Consider the following 22,501-nt stretch of genomic DNA (forward strand, 5'->3'; position numbering starts at 1 on the left):
AAAACAGTCACCTCCCCACCCCGATACGCCATCTCTCTTTGTGGGACAGACACTGGAACACACTGAGCAGAGAAGTACGTGGAATCCAACCCGAGGGCTTCTGAACACAACAGGGTAGCTGGCATCCTCAACTCCTAATCAAATAGGTTAGAACTGCCATGTACAGGGACCATCATAACTGGATAAAGGATAACAAATGTCAGAGCTGCCAGGAAATGGGAGACAGATCCTTTGGAAGAACCAGAGTTCACCCTCTTTCTGTAGGCCACAGTAGTCTCACACAATGGCCCACACCACTGCTGTCCCTTAGAACTTTCCACAAGGATGGAAATGTCCTGTATCGGTGCTGCCCACTGACAGCCACTAGACACACGTGATAGCTGAGCCCCTGAAATGTGGCTAGTGCAACTGAGGAACTGAATTTCTTATTTCAACTAACTTAAAAGAGCCACATGGAGCTACTATTAAACTGGACAGCACAGATCTTGATCTAGAATTGTAGGATTTCAGAGCTGAGAGTTCTCAGAAAAGGGACTTGTCCCAAGTCCTTCAGCTGGATGAGAACACAGCCTCCAGCTCGTGCCTTTCTTCTGGAACAGGGACCTTCCATCAGCTGTATGGCTGGGGCCAAAAAGAAATATCTGCTCCAAGTCCCATTTCCCACCCCAATGCAGCTGTGCAGACAGCTCAATTATCCCTCTAGTGAAGTCAGCAATGAAAACCAATTCCAGGCCCCTGAACGGATGCCGCCTTTCCCCGGGGATACTAATCCAACGGGATTCAGAAAGATCAATTAGCTCATTAAAAAGTGCTGGCAGGTTGCCTTTTCAGAATAAGCTGGCACCATTCAAACTGTAATAAAGAAATTACTCCCCAAACCACCTCAGTCGCATTTCAGAAGGGAGCCTCAATGAGCACCACCACCTACTCCCTACAGTGACCCGGGTTAAGTTTTGTGAGGCTCGTTCTAAAGGGGTGCAGAAAGGGAGCTGGCTTGTTAAACCGCTTTGCCCTAGGAGTCCCTCCATCTGTAACAATTTTACTACTATGATATTTCAGATTAGTTACAGGTCTACTGGGCCACGGTAGCAAACTGGTTAAAGGGCCCTTAGCTCTGTGTGGTCGGCACCTGCTTCTACCATGGGCAGTGACAGGACCCAGCACAGCCTGTGAGGAGTAGCAGGCAGGGCTGTGTGCAGCCCTGAGCCCGAGCTCTGTGATAGTCCCGCCCACTTACAGGAAAATGAACAGGTCAGGTGTGCACTGTGTGCTCCCGCTCACCTGGATTTGTAGTCAAGATTAACCAAACTTAGTGTCTGGTTTCTTTTCATCTGGTTATAGAATCCTCCAGGGGGCGGGGGATGGGTTTCTAATTTTACAGAGGTCAGATAGCTCTAGAAGGCTGCAGCTCACCCCTAAATTCTCAGGATAGAGGGCTCAGGTGAGGGGGACCTGTGGCTCACACAGGCCATCCCAGACGGTGAGCAGGTCCTAACTGTCTCTAGCTGCCCAGAGTACAGCAGCCAGGGCGCAGGCCCGTTCCAGCCTGGCAGACGACGCACTCTGGCCCAGGGCAGCTGGGATGCAGAACTTAGCAATAAATTTGGAAGGCCTAGGAGCAGGCTCCTTACAGAAGCCGGATTGTGGGGTAGGGCAGCCCCTGGTCACGTGCCTATTCGGAGGGGTGAGTCGGACTCCGGTCCCAGGCCCTGCTCAGCCTGGAGACTTGCTGTAGCTTGTCAAATCCACTAACTCCGCATCAGATTTCATCTGAAAGAGAAGGACTCTGGTGCTGTGGTTTGAAAATCACATTAATTCTTTACTGTAAGGCTGATTTTTTTCCTCTAAGGACTGGCATCATCTCACATTTAGAACTAGTGCTGTCTCCTATTTCCACCTCCTCCCCTGACCCCAAAGTCCACTCTCTTCGTAACAGGGCAAGTGAGCCTTAAAAAATACCCTGACAGAGCCAAGCCCAGGGCACCCCCTTCTCCTGTCTCTGGCAGCTTACGGGGCTTGTGTGACTTCGTCCTGTTACCTGGAGGGCGTCAACTGCTCTCACCACCCCGTACTCTGCTCCTGCCCCACTGGCCTCCTTGCTGATCAGCAGCATGAGGGCCTGCTCTCACGATAGGGCTTCACCCTGGCCGCGTCCCTGGCCTGAACGTCCATCTCCATCACTCCCTCCACTGCCCTGTTCAGGTGCTTGCTCAGGGTCATCTCAGGTGAGGCTGAGCCTGACTTACTCCCCTTCACTGCCGATACCCCCCATCCTGCCCCAGGTTTTTCTCATACTAACTATGCTTACTGTTTATTGTTGATCTTCCCCTCTCTAGAATGTAAACTCTGACAACGGGATTTTTTTTTTCATTCACTGACGCATTCCAAGTGTCTAGAACAATAGCCTGGCACAGGGTTGGGACTTAGTATTTGTAGAATGCACGAGGGAATGGTAACACTGAGTGCCTGGCTACCGGGGCAGCCAAGGGAGGGAGACCTCCATCAGCATTTCAGAAACCTATCAATGAGAAAAAGATTGGGGAGCAGGGTGGGAAGATGAGCTCAGAATCAGAAGCCTTCCTTTTGGAATTCACAGTGGTTAGACCAAATGATGAAATGGATCAACACCAAAGGCCCAACCATTTAATTAGAAAAATATCTGTACCTTAGTAATTCCCAAAACTCCAATGTTGGGACTGGACGAAGTAGAGCCATTCCCAGTACCAAATATGCCATCGAGAACACAGGAGAGACCCTCTACGAAAATCCCCCTAAAACGTAAAGGAATGGGGGAAAGAGAAACATTCATTCAATGCGGGAAACACTCTGGAATACTCTCCAAGTAGCTATAATCCAAAGGCGGTGTGCACAGGTGGGGAGCCTCCGCACTCCTGCGAAGGGTCAGAAGGGCAGAGTCTCAGGCCCGCCTCCCAGACCTGCTCAAGTAGAACCTGCATTTTCACAGGACCCCCCATGCTCACTCAACTGTGAGAAGCACTTCTGTGAGCCACACATTAGACACAGGTGTTTAAAAATCATTCCAAATGAAAGGCTTTTAGCCAGAAAACAGAGCCATTTGTTGGGATCTGAGACAAGTATGGGCTGTCCACTGATTTGATTCCTTTACTATTAATACATAGTTTCATCAGGAAGGAAATGCTCTGTAATTTTGTCACACTGGAACTTTTTAAAGAATCAATATATAAGTAGCTCAATCATATGCAACACCCGTGGGAGAAAGCTATAAGAACCAAGACTATGAATGCTAACAGAACCAAAGCAAAACATGCTGACACCAGCCCAATGGATCTCATCACACATAATCCCTTCCGGAAGGGCAACAGCTAGTTGGGCAAGGGGGTCTTCTGTGCTCTTTTCTGCAACCCCTCAGGGTCTAATTCGCTCCTAGCTTCCAGATCGTGAAGACCAGGTATGCTGAGAGGATAAACCCCCCTGCCCATAAGTCTCTAGGTACTGCAGATTTCACCTATTCCTGCTCTTCTCGTCTCTCTAGGAATTGTAATTGTGAACAGATGACACAGTATTTACCCTTAAGAACAGTAAGGAAAACAAGAAATCAAAAAGGACATACAACCCTGACCCCAAATCAAGCAAAGAACAATGGCAGTGTCTCGCCTCTGTTCTAGTGAGTTTAGGGTCTGGCACGGTCTCAGAAAGAGCATCTTACGTGACCATCACTGAGGAAGGAAGGGTGGGGACTGCGCTCCATGCTACAGATGAGGAAAAGGAGAGCAAAATGGGGGCAGGGACTTGTCCAAAGACAAACAACCAACAAAGAGCCCTGATGCTCAGCTGCTTCCACGCTGAAAGTCTTGGAAAGTCTTCTCCATGATTAACCAAAGAGCCAAGTAAGGAGGCACGGGGCCCAAGGAAGAACTCAAGTTTCTCAGGAACGTACCTATTTATCGCATGGATGGGAGGTGGCGGGGCACAGGACAGCCTTGCACAGGCGTAATAGTCCCCAATAGACTCGATAATACTGGCAACGACGGCGCTGAGCATGCCGATGACACCAGCCGCGGAGACGGTGGGCAGTCCCCACTGAACTGCAGAAGGAAAACGGAGCAGGCAAAAGTGATCAGGACATCAGAGGACTCTACACGACACGCTCAGGTTTTGAGGCTCATGGAAAAAGATGTGTTTATTTTTAAATGTTATTCATCAATGCACTACATGCCTGGAGACAGTTCCTGAGTTGGATGAAGAGGACCATAACCAGGATTGGTCTGCTCTGCATCTTTATTAAAAGTAAAGCGTTTGGCTACAAGAAAGAAGAGGGAAGTGCTTCCCTTCCTGCTTCAAAGCCACACTCTCTGTCTACTAAATTACACAGCCTGTTGGATAGGAATTCCCGACAGGATAGGAAATTTGTATGAAGAGGATTTTTAACCCTACTGTGCAAAGCAAGTAGGTGATCTTGCCCAGGAGGTGACATTAAATGAAAAAGCAGTGAAAGGTCACCAGTTAAATTTAAATCCCAGCAGTAAAGCATGGCACAAGATGCAGTCAGCCCTCCAATGTAAGATCAGCACTTTTTAAAGTAAACCGTGTTATAGAAAATTAAATAGTTTCCTTTAAGAAAGCAAAGATTAAGTCCCCAGGTGACTTTATTTTGAGTATCTGGATTTAGTTAATTCTACATTAGTTTTTTTTTTTTAATGTTACTTGGGTACTGAAAGGCATGGATCTTGGGGCGCCTGGTGGCTCAGTTGATTAAATGTCTCTTGATTTCAGCTCAGGTCAAGATCTCATGGTTTTGTGAGTATGAGCCCCATGTCTGGCTCTGGGCTGACAGCAGAAGAAAGGAAAGGGAAAGGGAAAGGGAAAGGGAAAGGGAAAGGGAAAGGGAAAGGGAAAGGGAAAGGGAAAGGGAAAGGGAAAGGGAAAGGGAAAGGGAAAGGGAAAGGGAAAGGGAAAGGGAAAGGGAAAGGGAAAGGGAAAGGGAAAGGGAAGGGAAAGGGAAAGGGAAAGGGAAAGGGAAAGGGAAAGGGAAAGGGAAAGGGAAAGGGAAAGGGAAAGGGAAAGGGAAAGGGAAAGGGAAGGGAAAGGGAAAGGGAAAGGGAAAGGGAAGGGAAAGGAAGAAAGAAAGAAAGAAAACAAACCATGGGTCTTATTTAATAAAAATATCATGAGAAACTTTTACTTTTTTTTTTTTTATTTTAAAAAAAAAATTTTTTTTTTCAACGTTTATTTATTTTTGGGACAGAGAGAGACAGAGCATGAACAGGGGAGGGGCAGAGAGAGAGGGAGACACAGAACACAGAATCGGAAACAGGCTCCAGGCTCCGAGCCATCAGCCCAGAGCCTGACGCGGGGCTCGAACTCCCGGACCGCGAGATCGTGACCTGGCTGAAGTCGGACGCTTAACCGACTGCGCCACCCAGGCGCCCCGAGAAACTTTTACTTTTAAAAAGAAGAGACTTTGATAATGTGCTTTCTTTCTCTGAACCATTATAGTGCAGTCACTAAGTAGGAAAGCACAGTAACAAAGAAAGATGTGTTAAATGGTCTTGTTCAAGACCAACAGTAGTTGGGGGGTCTGGACACTGCAAGACCTAAAACTGTAAAACAGACTTCAAACACAGGTGACCCACACCGGTCACAAGGACAGGTTAGGAAGATGCTGGGCTCTTGTCCAGAGGCTCTGGGGAGGGTGTGCAGGAATGGGCTGGTGCTCTGCAGAATGGAGTGCAGCATGGGGAAGGTGGGCCTGGGAGAGGCTGGACGAGCAACACCGCAGGGCCTGGGTTTTGTAACAGGAGTGACCACAGGTTTGGGAGGATAAAGGAGACAGGTGAAGTAAGGTGTGCAGAGTATGTCTGGAGTGTATAAGGGCGGAACTGCTCCCGCCTGGGAGCAGACAGGGGCATGCTTGGTCAACACGCATCTCCAGGTAGGTTTGGAGCAGATGTCTCTATCCAGCAACATTTTGTATTTTCTAAATAATCTTATAGTTACCATGTTACTGACACAGCATTGTGGTTTTTAGTGTCCTGATTTGGGGGGAAGGGATCCTTATTTTGCCATTTACTATTTCTTCAGAAATTGCCTTTTATTTTCTTAGTCTTATTACTATTTTCTTACTTTTTCCCCTTTTGCCTGCAGTCCTTCGATTTTTAAAATCTTTATTCCATCTACTTCAACATTTTAAATCTGCAATCTTCTAAATTTTTGACCCTTTTTCCATATAAATATATATATAAATACGTGTGTGTGTGTGTGTGTGTGTGTGTGTGTGTGTGTGTGTGTAAATGCACTAGTCCAGGGCACCTGGGTGGCTCAGTTGGTTAAGTATCTGACTGGCTCAGGTCATGATGTCACCGTTGGTGAGTTAAAGCCCCGTGTCAGGCTCTGTGCTGACACCTCGGAGCCTGCTTTGGATTCTCTGTCTCTCTCTCTCTCTCTGTCCGCTCCTGCTCATGCTCTCTCTCTCAAAAATAAACAAACATAAAAAAATAAAAATAAATGCACTAGTCCACTTATTTGTTTTTTCCCCCAAAAATGCAGTAATGTAAATGTATTTCCTCTTATGACTTTAATAACATTTTCTTTTCTCTAGCTTACTTTTTTGTAAGAATATATAAAAACATGTAACATACAAAATATGTGTTAACTGTTTATGTTATTAGTAAGGCTTCCCGTCACAGTAGGCTCTTAGTAGTTAAGTTTTGGGGAAAAAAGTTGTATGTGATTTTCCGACTGTGGGGGTGGGGTGCCCCAACCTCCCCACACCCCCACCTGTTGTTCAAGAGTCAACCATGTGTGTGCCTGCGCGGGAAGCAGGTCTGTGTATACATGTTGCTGTTTTCCAGCTTTCAGTCTTAACTGTCATCTCATGTCTCCTTTCAACTACAACACCTAACAACACCCATGTGGTTACTTTACAGCAGAGTTTCTCCACCGCAGCACTGTTGACATTTTGGGCCCCAAATCGCATTTTACCAACCAATTCAGGTAACTGTTATCATCAAACTAGAGTCTCAGGACCACCGCTCTAGATACCTGAAAACCTGCCTCCAGGTTAAGCCAAACTGTCAGAGTGCGGCTCTCTGGGGGTGGCTTTTTACCCGGGGAGCTGCGGCAGCAGAGCCGCTCGGCCCCGAAGCGCTGCCGCCAAGAGGCCCTGCCGCGTCACCGCACCAGGGGCCCCACCGCCCTCCTCACACAGGGGCCCTGGGAGACCCCGGGGAAAGCGCTTCGGACTCTCAGCACATGCGCAGCTGCTGCTCCCCAACGGCCCGCCCGGCCCTCCTAAACCGTGCTCATCCAGCGAACGGCCTGAACAGCAGAGACGCCCGGGCCAGCGTGTGCTGTGGCGCTTCCTCCTGACCCCCCTCACCCTCCGTGCCTCCTTCTCCTCCCTGCACACGCCAGGCCCCCTCCTGGCTGCCTTACCGATTTCATCTCATTTTATCTCAAATTATATGTTTACAAACCACGCATTTATTCTTTTTTTTGGGGGGGGGGGCAGGTATACAGAAATACATATGATCTGGTGAGGAAGTTATTTTATTTTAAATGTTTTTTATTTTTGAGAAAGAGAGCAAGCCGGAGAGGAGTAGAGGGAGGGAGGGTCTCACGCAGGCTCCACACTGTCAGCACAGAGCCCAACTCAGGTCTCTGAACTCAAAAACTATGAGATCATGACCTGAGCTGAAATCAAGAGTCAGCTGCTGGGCCACTCAGGCGCCCCCAGATGGTAATTTTAGAAAGAGTAAATTTTGTCAAGTATAAATTTTGTCAACCGTACAAGGAACAACTACCAAAATCACTTCCATTTAACATGCTTGGAACGGTTTTCTTTCACCCAACCTTAATATTCTCGGCTTTTCCTGCTTTTTCTCCATATCATCATAAGATGTGAAGATGTGACTGTTAAACCGGGGAATAAATCAGCACAACCCCACCTAGGTCAGGTTTGGGTTCTAATTAAAATGTCCAAATGCCAGGAACAGAGTCTTTACCATGGAACAACCAAGCGTTAATAACCACTGGACTCACACAAGTCATTTTGGGGACTGGGGCCTAGAAAGTATTATGTGTGCATCCAAGGGACACCTCAGCTTGGGACTGTACCCCCCCCCGCCACACCACCTTGCCAAGAGTTACCCAACACTTAAATTATAACTTAAGACCCATCTTCCACCCACTGGTGAATATCAGTTTACTTCTGACAGCTGTGACCAAATAAAAAACAAAGATTATAGCTACCCATTAAAAGATTACACAAATCCCATCATGCTCGAGCAGTCGGCTTGCTAATCTTCAGGCCCCTTCTGCTCAGTTTTGGCGGCTTAGTTACTATGCAGCTTGATACTTGCCTTCTTCAAACCCGGCAAGAGACCCCTTGTCCAGGATTACATCCCAGTGGAACCAAAAGGACTAGATAATCTGAGAAGGGAGCTGGTTAGTCTCTGTGTGCTAACTACAGCCTCTGGGGACAGTGCCTCCCACCTTTCACTGTCAAAGCCTCCTACCAGTAAGCCCTTCGTGGGACCTCCTAGAACAAAGAAGGCTTTTCAAGCTGCAGAGCCTTCTGCCATCTCCCAGCTCCTCTAAGTGGGACCCTCGTGAGCTCCTGACCTGCTCTCCCCCTGGCACCAGAATACTTACACGGGTACGGGACCTTAAACCACGGGGCTACCAGAAGCACGCCCTGCCTGGCATCCGTTCGAGCGTAGAAGCCATACTTTGTGCTGTCAGGAGGGAAGACATCTGTCACTGTGAAGATGAAGCACAGCAGCCAGGACACGAGGATGGCCAGGATGATCTAAAGTGGTCCAAGGGAAAAGCTCCATGAGGCCAACAGAGGTGGTGGATGCTGGCAAAACACACACCTTCCTAGAGGCTGAGTATCAGACCCCATAGCTTCCACCATCGTCCATACTTGGCAGAAAAAACACGTCACAGATCTGCTGGAAGCCTATTACTTGAGTGGAATCTCATTCAGAGAGAGCACTTTTATGTAGGAAAGAGTTATTTTAACCCCAAGTCTGGCTAGAAAATAAGAGTAATGGACAATGTGCTTGAAGAAGCCACGGGAACACAGATCGCCCTCCGTCTCAAGAACCGTGTCCTCCTGCACGTGCCTGAAAGGACTGCAGATTCAGAACCTTCTACTGCTGTTAAACTCAAGTCCATGCCGATTTGGTGGTCCTTAGTACCCTGATGTCGCCACCCATAGTTCCCCCAGAAAGACCAGCTTAAAACTTCCTTTCACGTAAACAAAGGCAATATTGTCAAGGGAAAAAAAGGAAGCGACTACTCACAGGGAACATTTTGAAAAGCTGTAACTTGTATGCAGTCCATCCTTTCTTGGATTTGTAAATTGGGAGAGGAAACTTCACGTTCCTGGCATACTGTGAAAACAGTAATACTAGGAAAATGGTCCTGACGAGAGAGAGAGAGAGAAAATAAATTAGGTTAAAGGCTGTATGTCTGTGTTTTAAAATAATACTCAGAGCTGCAAGGGCAAAACTAACCATGTGTGTTGAGTTGATTTCTCTACAAAGCTGCTAGTCCTCTTAACTGTTCTTTGGGAAATCATAGCTTTTGGAAATGCGATTTTTGAAAAAATATTAGTTCTTAGCATTTCTTGATACTAAATAAAATTGCCAGATAAATACTTGGGCTAACTTTTCCTTGGAGAACAAGAAAACCCAAAGAATGCGCACACTCCTGCCAAATGCTCACACCGCGTAAGGGAAAAAAAGATACCATCTGCAACACAACGTACACTAAAATCACAACTAAGAACTGAAAAAACAAGCAAGTGCTGCACATGCACATACACACACGCAGGCGTGCACACAGGTAAGGAGGACAGGGTCCAAGATGCTCACAGGGACTGACCACAGGTGGCAATATGTTTTGAGACCTTTTTTCTACTTTTCTGCATTTTTTGATTCACGTGTCAAGAGCATAAACTGCTTTTAAAAAGCAAAAACTCCAGTATTTAAGAAGGCTACATACAGATTTCAATATTAATAACAATGCTCCCAAGAGGTCTATGTCAGGCGTTACGTGAAGGTCATCCTGCCCATCATCTCAGCCTTCTGCAGCGGTGGCTTCGAGGACAGTCCACTTCCCAGACAGAGCTAGCAGTCCAAGATCATGCAGCCAGAGTTTGCAGGGTGGGAGGAGGCGGGGCAGGAGATCTAGCTCTACAGCCTGGGCTCTGAACTGCTTTGTCGCAATACTTTGCCATTAGGGCAGAGATGCCGGGGTGTGCTCAGAAGTCTCTCTACCTTAAACCCCACACTCCTGACCGAGCTGCAGTGAGGACCACAGGAGGCAGCACCATCAGCTGACTCCCCTGCAGCAGGACCCAACACGTCCTCATCCGTCTGCTACAAAACGTGGCAGGTGTGGGATGGCTTCCCACTGCTGACACAATGAAGGAGTGTACAACAATGGGTTTCGTCACCCACAGGGACGCACTCTTTCACTTATAACCCGAGGGAGAGTTGGCACAAGAGTGGGTTCTCAGTCAAAGCTCAGCTTAATTGTTCCTGGGCACAGCTCCAATTGTGGAGATGGAATCATCAGCTCTGCTGACAGCCGGTCAAGTGCAGCTTCACGGTCGTGTTCCTAACGAGGCGCATGGTCTGCAGCCAGCTGGAGAACAGGCCTGTGCCGCACCCCTACCTCTCCCACTTACCCAGGTGCTTGCTCACCAGGGACATGGGGGTCTCAGCCCAAACAAAGTCACCGAGCCGGTACCAGTCCAAGGTTGGAAATATACACAGTGCCCAAGTTATTCCAATTCTCTGGGGGAGAGGGGATGGTGAAGTTTAACAACAACAAAAAATGATATGGTAATGAGGAGTACTGAAACTGGCTTACTCTAAACTTAGATCAACATAAAATTTTTCACATTCAAAAGAATGCTGACTTATTTCGAAGTGAACACTATGAGATTCCAAAAAGCCCCAAGTCTATTATCATCATTATTTCAGGCAATACCCCGCTTGGCTGTTATCACCTGCACGCAGTGTTCACTTTTTAAAGCATTCTCACGAGGGGACGGAGGACCCCTGGCGAATTCCAGGAAGGACGCCCATCTCAGGCCAAATCTGGCAGGGCACATGGAAGTAAGTGGACCAAGCAGATGAACACTCCACTTTTTGTTGACTCTGTAAAACCCACACCCTTCTAATTTACGTTTATCCTCAAATACGCCTGTGGGGCAGACAGGGCAGGCAGTCCCACCCACAGCAGTAAGGCAGCAGCAGAGGCTCAGAGGTGGGAGACGTGCCCAAGCTCACGTATCTTGGCGAAGCAGAGAAGGGGAAAAGATGAGCCGCAGGTCTTCAGGCCAGGGTTCTATCCACCCACTGGCTTGCTGACCTTTCTTTTTACCTTACAAACATTATGCAAGGAAAGTTATAAAAGGCAGATAAGCAAAAAGGCAAAAGCCTGAAGATCACTGTTCATCCCACCCCAGGTAACAACTATGTAACATTCTGGTCTAGATTCTAATTTTTTTTTTTTCAATGTTTATTTATTTTTGGGACAGAGAGAGACAGAGCATGAACGGGCGAGGGGCAGAGAGAGAGGGAGACACAGAATCGGAAACAGGCTCCAGGCTCTGAGCCATCAGGCCAGAGCCTGACGCGGGGCTCGAACTCACGGACCGCAAGATCATGACCTGGCTGAAGTCGGACGCTTAACCGACTGCGCCACCCAGGCGCCCCTTGGTCTAGATTCTAAACAGCTTCCATTCCCTGGATATTTACAGGGCATCACTGGGTCCAGGGCACTGGGGTTAGAGAGAGACACAAGACTGCTTGCCCTTGGAGCGCAAATAGGTCACCATCTGACCTGAACTAGAATCATACTTCACAACATACTTTCCAACTAACTCGTAGCCCCTACAAATGCCACGACCTCAACAGGAAGGAAATTGGCAACAGCACCTTAGTGGCTACTTATTATTCCATCTTATGGACACACATCTTGGTAAACAATTTCCATACGGTATGATGCTGGGAGCAACAGAAACAACCGTGATAGATCACCCCTCCCTGGCACCTGTCTGCACATCTCCTTAGGGCAAGTTCCTAGGACTAAAACGGAGCTGTCAAATAGTAAATATCTTATTAAAAAGTTTCTTTAAAAAAAAATAATAAAGTTTATTTGAGAGACACAGAGACAGTGTGTGCGCGCGCAAGAGAGAGAGTGAGCGAGCGAGCGAGCGAGCAAGCAGGGGAGAGTGGCGTGGAACCTGATGCGGGGCTTGAACTCACGAACTGTGAAATCATGACCCCAGCTGCAATCAAGAGTCAAACGCTTAACTGCCTGAGCCACACAAGAGCCCCTAAAAAGCTTCTGATGCAAACTGCCAAATACATAAAAGTTAGCAGAGTTTATAATCCCACCCAGAGACCAAAAATGCCTATTTGCTACTCACTGAAATACAAGATCTTATACTTTTTATTTAAAAATTTTTTTAAAATATTTATTTATTTTAGAGAAACACAGCATGTTTTTATTTTAGAGTGAGACACAGTGTGAGCGGGGAAGGGGCAGAGAGAGAAGGAGACACAGAATCTGAAGCAGGCTCCAGGCTCTGAGCAAGCGGTCAGCACAGAGCCAGATGCAGGGCTCAAAGCCACAAACTGTGAGATCATGACCTGAGCTGAACAGTCAGACGCTCAACCGAGCCACCCAGGTGCCCCACAAGGTCTTATACGTTTAAGTCCCTACCAATTTCATCAATTTAAAAAACTATCAATTATTTTAATATTCATTCCTTACACTACATAAGAGTATGAATTTCAGTATTGTTTGCAACAGCAAATATTTTAAACAACCATGAGTGTCGATTGGGAATGGCTGAATAAATTCTATATTTCATACTATTTAACACTGTGCAATTTTACAAAGAACGAAGTAGATCTAAACACACTGTCTTAGAGAGATGAGCCCAACAAATTGTCAGGGTGAAAAACAAATTACAATGGTGAAGCTGTAAATGTGTATACATTTGTATTTACACATATAGGATAAATACTAACTTTTTACTAGTTATTCATGAGATGTTTTTGAGGGGTGGCAGTTGGATGGATGGCAGGAACTATTATTTTACTTTAGATTTCCCTGTTTAATTACTGTTAAACTTCAAATGACTAGAATTTTAATGTATTTTGGGGGTAGAGAGAAAATGAGACTTCTCTTAAGTATTTGGTACTGGGGTGTTCATTACACTATTCTATTTTTGAATAGGTTTGAAACTGTATATAAGTAATCAAAACAATGTTTTCGCAAAAACAAATGGCTCCCTTCCAGGACCTATGTGTCACTCCATTTACCCTCCCCCTTGAGAATCTAACTGTGCCTCTCTTTGCTGACTTAGGAACCCAAGTCAGTACACTCTGATCCACCACCACTACCCCATTCTGTTAACAGAATCCCTGTGCATATGCATGTTAATAACTGGGGAGGGTAAGCCTTTCTGTGCACTAATTAGTGATCTGTACTTCCCATTTTGGTTAAATGGGTGCTCACATCTTCTCCTTCCTCCATTGTTCCACCAGGACTCTCTACTTCAGTTAGTGAAAGTATTCATTAAGGGCATTAGCCTTTTTACTGGAATTTGTTGTAAATATTTTCCCAGATGTCATTTATAATTTAGTTTCAGTGGGCTTTTCACTTATTTTCTAAAAGTTTATTTATTTTGGGAAAGTGGGGAGGAACAGAGAGCATCCCAAGCAGACTCCACACTGCTCAGTGCAGAGCCCAATGTGGGGCTCAAACTTAGGAACTGTGAGATCAGGACCAGAGCCAAAACCAAGAGTCAGTGACTTAACTGACTGAGCCACCCAGGCACCCCAAGTGATTTTTCTTTTGGTCACCCTGGTTTTTGTGAATTAAATCCACCATGGGCCCATAATGAATTTTATTAATAAATTCTAATATTTAATCATCCTTAAATTCCTAAAATGACACACCTTATGTGTTGGATTTTTGTTATTATTATCCGGAACAGCATTTTCCCAAGCCATGTTCCAAAGAGCATTCTTCCAAGATATGTCAATAGATATGGCACTAAAAAAAATAGTGTGCACAGAGCTGGATAATAAGACTTTCCGAAAAGCTTCTTCTGCACACTTGCATTTTAAATTGTTTTTTTTTTAATGTTTATTTATTTTTGACAGACAGAGAGAGAGAGAGAGACAGAGCATGAGCAAGGGAGGGGCACAGAGAGGGAGACACAGAATCTGAAGCAGGCTCCAGGGTCTGAACTGTCAGCACAGAGCCCGACGCGGGGCTCGAACTCACGATCCGCAAGACCATGACCCGAGCCGAAGTCGGACGCTCAACCGACTGAGCCACCCAGGCGCCCCTGCACACTTGCATTTTAAAAGATCACAAGGAGACCTGCAGTAGAGTAAGATGCTGGGCTTTAGCATACTACTGCCTAAACATACCTGAACTCAGCCTGGGGCTTTACACAACTCTGGGGAGGAAGACGTAGGTCTGGGCTCTCCCTTTTGTATTAGCTCTGTCAGGATCCGCCACGGAGATCAACTTGGTTGGGAAGTTTCCCATTTCTTAAACTGCCAGAACCACTTAACCGGCGCAGGAATTCTCTCTTCCCTGAAATATAATATACTAACTACTGGAGCCCAGAACTTTTTTTAGGGATAAAATCCTTTGATAGCATTCTTGACTTATGGTCACGGATGTACTCACAACCCCCAGTCCTCCCTGCCCTTACTACGAGGTGCTTACTAAACACCTGCTCTGTGACAGGTGGTGAGCCAGGTCCTGGGGGTGCTGCAGTGACCAGCACGGAGCTGAAGCCTTGCCCTCACACAGCTGGCATCCCAAATATAAGAGAAGCTGGCTGGAAACTAAAAAACCTGACAGAAGAAAGGAAAAGCTTGGCAGAAGGATGTACAGATACAGCTGAGGAATTTTCCCATGAATGGAGAAAAAAGTTGGAGAAATGGAAAGCAGAGGAAGGATTTGGGAGGTCCAAACATTCTAGAGGTTCCAGGAAGCGAAGAGCTAGAATGGAGTAAGGAAAGCATCCGTGAAATAATTCAATCATTTCCCACCCCCAAACGTCTGAGATTCCAACAGCGAAAAGCCCCAAGTGCCTAGTGTGAGATGTAAACAGAATGAGGGACAGCGGAGAAGGTTTCAGACATAGACGAGAAGACCTACAAACTTCCAGAATTCCTGCTTGTGTCCAAGTGGAGTTTCAAAAGGAGGAGACAGGAGAGGAGAATGGCCAGGGACTTCACGGGGCTGTGAATGAGCAGGGAGGGAGCAAGAGAGAAGCTGGAGACGTTTGGAAGCATGGCCACGGGTGAGGCTTGTCCAGGGGAGTGGCAGTGGCGTGACAGGCTGGAGAGAGGAGGCAGAAAGATGGCTTGTACATGAGCTGAGGGGAAGCAAAGAATCAGGGACAACTGTAGGGCTTCTGACTCCATCAGCGGGGTGTGTGGTCGTGGCCTTGCCTGAGAGCAGGATGACAGGAGGGGGACTGGGTTTGGGGACAAGGAAGGAAGCAAACGATTGACACTATCTCCTTTTGAAGTCTGAGGAGTCCTGTGTAACGGTGGCTGGAGGGTGCGAACCAGGGTTTGGCCCTCATGGCTGGTGTTCGGGGGTATGGGCTGCAGGCTCACATGGAAGTCAGCAGCATCACAGGCTTGCTGGGGCCGGGCACTAGACGAGGTCTTCCCGGGGAAAGGCACGTGGCAGGGAAGTGCCCAAGGACCAGGTTCTGAGGAACCCCAACATTTAGCGCTCAGGGTGAGGAAGAGTCCATTTTTGTTTTCACGTTTTGGAAAACCACCCATTTTATTAATTTGTTGTTGTTTTTAAGTTTGGGGGCGGGTAGCACAGCTGGAACTCTTCTTCCCTGGACCTAAGGGTTTATCCCTCTATTTGTGCACTCACTCCCTCCTCTTCTCAATCAGCCTCGCCTGAAGTGTGTCCACACGCTCTTTTCCACAGAACCAATATTTGAATTTTTCACTTCTATGTTTTACATTTTTTCTATCTGTATTAATTTTTGGTCCCCTGCTTCCATTAGGCTCATTTTCATCCTGTTTTTCTAGTTTCAAAGACATAAGCTCTTCATGTACTTTGCCTTTAAGATTGTATGTTTTTTTTTCAAGAACAACTCCACTCTGTGTGACTGGTTTGTTCTTGTCCTCGTGTTCTAAATTATCAGCAATCATGAGTTTCAATTTCCCCTCTGACTAGGGGTGGTTTATAACAGTGTTTTTCAGCTCCTAGGCGATCTGGGGGTTCTGTTCACCCTTTGTCATTGGTTTCTAATTTCACCGTATGATGGCAATTCCAATTTCTCCTTCTTGGAACTTACTGCGTTTCATAGGACATCCTTCCCTGCCTTCTACAGGCCCATGCTGGTGTGGGGAATATGGACCAACCTTCAGTGAAAGGAGAAATTAAGAATAACCCTGGCCATTTTCACACACCTTAATCTGTAAGGCTAGATGGATTATAGGTATGTAAAGATGCACTTTAACTTGCACACCGTGTTCCAACACAGACGGGCAGGACGAAGTGTTAGGGACTAAGTTCTGACCAGACTACTTGGGTTCTGAAAACCATCCGGCCAATTACTACCTGTGCGAACCTGGGCAGCTAACTTTGCGTCTTTGTGCCTCTGCTTCTTTTGCTGTTAAATGGGCACGATGCCGGCACCTATCTTAACGTACAATATATACGACGAGTGTTTTTATAAAGCACTAATGCAGGAGCTGGAGAAGCGCTAGCTACTGTTTAAGAATTACCGAGTAGTTCACAAAGCAAAACAAAAACCAGCAGAAACTCCCTTCTGTTATTACTTACTTTGTTTTGGGAATTGTACTGGTTGGCAAATGCCAGGTTTTGAACCATTTCCCTATAGTGTGATCAGCTCTTACACGTGTTCACCAGGCACACAACAAGAAAGCAGGCTCTGTTTGTGGCATACAGAATTCCATGGCTCTAACAATCCATCTTGTAATAAACCAAAGTCTTGGATGTCTTTACTGACAACACATAAAGGGGTAAGTGACATTTTAATGAACTTGAAGTTCTGTGCTTAAGGACCAGCAATGAGTGGCAGGACTCTGGCAAGAACCATGGCATCCCCACAGGTGTAGGAGGGAGCCAGGGGAGCCACGTCTCTCTCAATGCCAACAGACCCTACTCGTGCAGCATCTCTGTCTCCTGCCAATCTGGAAGTTTTTTTGAGTCTCGCCGAAAGGATTTGGCTTCGCGGTATTTCCACTCGTGTGCAAGAGACTTGGCATGACCTCAAAAGTTAAAAGCTAATGGCATCACTGTCTTACACCCCCTTCTTAAAGTCTGAAACCTCACAACCCTCCCTCTGCACATCACTCCCAAACAGGTCTTTGGAATACCGTGCTGCATGTCACTTCCCAACCTCCGGGTCTAAAACACCCTTCGGTGACTTCCTGGAAAGAAATGAATGAACTTTAAACCGTCAGCCTCTTCTTACTTCAAAAAAACAAAAATAAAAACAAAAACCTATCTCCTAAGTCTTCGCGTAAATGCTCAAACTATCCCAAGAGACTGCGCTCGGTGGTGGGAAGAGGAGGTGCTGACAGTCCGCGCTACGTAGTCCAGAGCACTCACAGCATGGCGATGCCCCAGTGCTTCCCCGCTCTCTCTCCTGCCGCCTGGAACCCAGACAGCCCGATGAGGGCCACCGTGGGCGTGATGGTCAGGGGTCCGATGTATTTCAGCAGAGCCCCGGGCAGGCCCAGGAGGCCAATGACCACTTCTATCAGCGAGGACATGATGATGGCGCCTTGGATCTGGAACGAGAGAAGGCACAGACGCGAAGAGTGAGCTGCTTGTAGATCCAGACTCCAAGCATCACCTGCAACCACAGTGGACGGTTCTGACAGGCAGCGGCTTATTACCTAACAAGTGTGACACTGCTGGAAAATTCCCAGGGCCCCAAAGAAACCAGTGGGGTGAGCGGGGTCTAGCCAACCTATGAATGACATGGTTGACACAGGGGCATTACAGAAACGGGCAATGGACGTATAGCCACCCTACCTCTCCCATGGAGAAGTGAGAGATTTATCATTCCTGCTCAAGACACACAACATTCAAAACCAGGCTCAGAGGAACACTGCGGCACAAAGATTCTGGACTTTAAAAAGTGAGTCTCTGAGGGATGTTTAGAAGATCGTGTTATCGACACAAATTCTAAAGGAATGTTTCTATTGTGGAAAACGACTATTATCTGTGCTAACTCTGAACTAATGGTGAAGGATCTTCCAGATTTGGGAAGATGTGGATAAGCTGTTGGCCATTCTTCGTGTCTGAGGACTCCCATGCCTTGTTCTGTTCAAGTGCACCACAGCGGACAAGTATCTGTAATTCTTTACACACACACACACACACACACACACACACACACACGGAAATGCGGGCTAGAATGAAGAGGTGTGTGCCCTCAGGCAAGCCTCTGTAGCTCTTTCTAAGGGAGCCGCGCCCCTCAGCCAGTTATGCTGCAGCGTGTGGGTGGGCAGGTCTGTGGGTACCCAGGGGTTGGGGGGCGGGGGGGAATGAAGGCTAGAAACTTCTGACAGAAATACTGTCTGGCTGCACAAAGCATTTCTGCGTGCTTTATTTTATGGTGATGCCATCTACATTTAGTTTCACAAAAGAAATAAACATGTCAGTAGTTGAAAAGGAAAAGGAAGGCTTGGTGCGCATCACTACCACTTCTTGGGCACGGCCAACAATGGAGGAGGAAAGAAACACAAAGAAGCCAAAAGCAGACAATGCTCCTCTTTTACCTCACGTATCCGGGGATACCAGATGTGCTCTGTGTGCAACAGCTCTGTTGTTCCATTGGACACTGAAACATCTTGAAAACAAAAACAAAGACAACATTTTTTTGGAGTGACACCCATGTTTCACGGGATACATTCATCTTACTCTTTGTAAGATGAAATTTCCTCTCTGTTTTAAGTTTTATTTTCCATAAAACACCCATCCCTAAAATTCGAGTTACAACAGTATGGCTTACCATACTGAAAGGTGTCTTCCCCAACGCTAAATGTAACCAAATTTATTCATCGACTGCGAGCTCCCAGCTTGTCAAAAGCTGAACTGGGGGTGCACATTGCTAGCGCCAGCCTCACACAAAGACCAACCTTTGCGAGCAGCTAACGGAAATGCCCAAAAGCAAGGTTGCCTGACTGAGGTTTTTAAAACCTAGATAAAATGGAGGGCCTTTTCCAGTTCCTGAATCAAATCAGTGGTCACAAACTAACTCCTGGGAGCAAGGGAGGAAGCAAATGTTGGAAAACTTTGCTCCTAGAACCTAACAGTATTTTGAAAGTATGACAGGTCTACTTGATTTTCTTAAACCTCCATCTGATCTTTTCCTGACCTCATCGGGTTATTTAAGGATCTTTGCAATCACTAATGGGGGGGGGGGGGGGGGGTTAAAGTCATTTGCAGAAAACCAAAGCAGCCAGATCCTTAAAAAGCAGAGATGTTTCAGAGAAGGGATGCTGACGCAGCAAAGAGAGTGATTACTGGTGGTTCATAAAATCCACTGAAAGAAAGAGGCAGAAAAATAGCACAAATGTTCTATTCCGTTCCCATATTTATCAGTTTCATTAGCATAGAGAAATGAGGTCCTTTCTGGTCCTTACTTGCTCTGAGGTTAGGGATGAACGAGTGGGGAGAGAGAGAGACAGAAACACGATCCACAGACTGGAGTGTTCTAAGCGGTTTGTTGGTTTGTATGTTCTCTGCCCGATTCCAGAAAGGATTTAACGCTGCCGAGGGCAGCACGTCCAGGCCTCCCTTCTATCGCGTGCGTTAAAGGACCCCAATGACGTATGCGGAAATAACTGCAATTACCTGTGGTGTTACATTTCCATTTATCTAAAGACAGGATGGCTCGAGCAGGGGCCAGAAATGCAAAAGCACTGGCCTGAAACAGGGGTAACCTAAAAGAAACGAGACCAAAACCATGATCACGGCATCAGGAACTACCGAGGTAGTTCACGATTTGACAGCTTAACAGTCTTTTCCATAGACAAACAGCACATGAGTAAATGCAGGCACACGCCGAAGAGCGAGCCCCGGTCTGCAAAGATCTCCTCCGCCACACAGCCGGGCCCCCGGCTTCTCCGTCTTCCCCTCCCACTGCTCTCCCCACAGACAGCCCCAGCATGGGCCCTGGGGGAGCCCTGCACCCCTCCACCAGCCCCTGCCATCACCACCTTTCCCTTTGGGGGTGGGGGGTGTTGGGCATTTGGGCATCTCGCTTTCCTGCTGAGCTTGTGAGCGCCTTCTGAAATATCGGTGTGTGTCTTCCACTTTACGACCCTCCTCCTCCTCCCTTTCACATTCTTATTGGTTAGCACAGGGAAAAAAAATCTATCTCCCCCGTCACTCCATTTTGTAAGTCAGAGGCTGCCCTCAATCCTAGAGGACAGGCATCATAATCGTGTTAGTGATCTAGAGCTATGAGGAAAGGAAAGCTGTACGTTACAAATCAACAGTAGACAAGATATTCTGCTCAATCATAAAAAAAAGCATGTGGACTCTCTGTTAAATCCCCTGCCTACAATCCTCAAATGTCACCATTCAATTACATTTTAGATATTTCATGTTGACTTTCTGAACACCTGAGCTATTCAAATTCAGGAGATTTTGCTTTTTTTTTTTTTTTTTTTTTTTTTTTTTTTTTTTTAAATGTACAGCATTTCAGCTACAGTTATATAAAGATAGCTTTATGAGCTAACATGAAACCTTGATATCTATTTGCTATTTTTAACATTATTTTCAGGGTAAAATATAAAACTGGCTCCTTCTGTTTGCAGGGCTGGGAACTCTCAGATGTCCAGACCTTTCTGAAATACCCCCAAACCACCTGGTACCAGTGTCCTGGACAGTGGACGGGAACCCAGCACGTGCCCCTCAGTGCTCTGATGGCGTATCCTGCCCCAACTGGAACAGGAAGTGGACTAAGAGAAGGTGGCTCTAGCGGGAAGCAGCCATGTTACCAGCCCAGGGCCAGCACAGACCACTCTGCGCCAGACACGGGTCAAGATTCTTTTGTTCTTCTGGCCATTTTAATCATGCAATGAAATCAACCAAGAGTAGGCATGATGCTAGCTTTAGAGCGTAGAGACAGGCTGCACAGTATAGACCAAATGCATTGCTGGTGGTTTCTCACGTGGGCACACCCTCCACCAACCATCCATTTATAATTACCTGTCAGAGGGGCCCAGAGCACAGTACCATCAAAAGTGGACATGAAAGTCATCGAACGTGGGAACGTATGCCACGAGGGAAACACTGATTCACAAATACTCCTGAAGCATAACTTTTCAGAAATGTCTTGAAAGGGCAAAGGGTGGTCCCCACTAATCAGGAACAGATGCCTTCTCAAATGGCCCAAATAACATCTGCTTTACTATCATTTCAGATTTCCAGCAACACATCCTAGGGCCACATAACGTGGGTTGCATTCCGAGATCTCGGCCTAGGAACGCTGCCATCGACACCACACTGGTGGCTCACTGGTAAAGTGAAGACTGGCTCTGGGTTCCACCCCCAGTGATGTGAACTGCTCTTGACCTCAGTCTGGGCACCTTACGGGGCAAACATTTTATGGCCTAACCATGACCAAAGGTCCTGAGAACACAGCTGCAAAGAAGCTCACTCATTTCAAACAACCAGGATCCTGAATTCCTTTGAAAGTAGGTGATTAATAGAAAATTCCCGCATGTGCTGTCTCGAAGTCTCCCAAAATGATCTGCAAAGGGGCTGCACATGCCAGCTTACAGGTTCCCGTTCAGCCATACACACGCTGACCGCCACAAGCAGTACTGGCCGGAGGACAAGCGGCCGCTGTACAGGAAGGAGCAGAAGCTCCCCAGAAGTTAAGGGTGGTCTCCACAACTAGCAGCGTCAATCAGTGGCTTGACAGAAATTTTCTTAGGGAAAGTGGTGACAAGAGCTATTATTTCACCAAATAAGAACTTCCCTAAATACAAAGCCAATTTTCCAAGAAAAAGGCTAAGGACAATAAAGCACTAGATATTCTCATCTGATAAAGCAGCTTTTTCCAGCCCTTCCCCAGTGTGCAACTGATCAACCCCAGGGCTCTCCTTCCTGTACCTCGGGTCCCTGGGCTCCCCAGGTAGACAAGACTGCCTGTTCTTTTAATTTTGTCCCAACAGCTGGAAAGGAAACTAATTCAGCTGTGCCTTTCTTTACACCAGGAGCTGACAAACTGGACCGTGAACCAAGTCTGGCATATGACTCGTCTTTGTGAGTAAGGTTTCACTGGGACACAGCCTCTCCATCCGCCGATTGTCTGCGGCTGCTGTGGGGCTACGATGTGGAATCCAGAGGTCACAACAAAGACGACAGAGCCCCAAATATTTATTGCTTATCCCTTTACAGAAAAACTTTGCCACCCTCTTCTATAGGGAGAGTAGAT

General features: G+C 46.8%; 1 protein-coding gene across 5 annotated transcripts in view; it reads right to left on the reverse strand.

Annotated features, from left to right (window-relative positions):
- The window catches only part of SLC23A2 (solute carrier family 23 member 2), a 135,110-nt gene that overhangs the window by 12,817 nt on the left and 99,792 nt on the right, over positions 1-22,501 (reverse strand). For all 5 annotated transcript variants that reach the window (XM_030310031.1, XM_030310027.1, XM_030310030.1 and 2 more), the window contains 7 exons: positions 19,906-19,994; positions 18,828-18,898; positions 17,650-17,831; positions 9,291-9,411; positions 8,635-8,791; positions 3,920-4,067; positions 2,666-2,771 (listed from right to left, as the gene is read on the reverse strand). In XM_030310031.1, the coding sequence (XP_030165891.1) occupies positions 2,666-2,771; positions 3,920-4,067; positions 8,635-8,791; positions 9,291-9,411; positions 17,650-17,831; positions 18,828-18,898; positions 19,906-19,994 (874 nt within the window). The remainder of the gene's footprint in view (positions 1-2,665; positions 2,772-3,919; positions 4,068-8,634; positions 8,792-9,290; positions 9,412-17,649; positions 17,832-18,827; positions 18,899-19,905; positions 19,995-22,501) is intronic.

The sequence above is a fragment of the Lynx canadensis genome, chromosome A3 (genome assembly GCF_007474595.2).
Source record: "Lynx canadensis isolate LIC74 chromosome A3, mLynCan4.pri.v2, whole genome shotgun sequence".
Lineage (NCBI taxonomy): Eukaryota > Metazoa > Chordata > Mammalia > Carnivora > Felidae > Lynx > Lynx canadensis.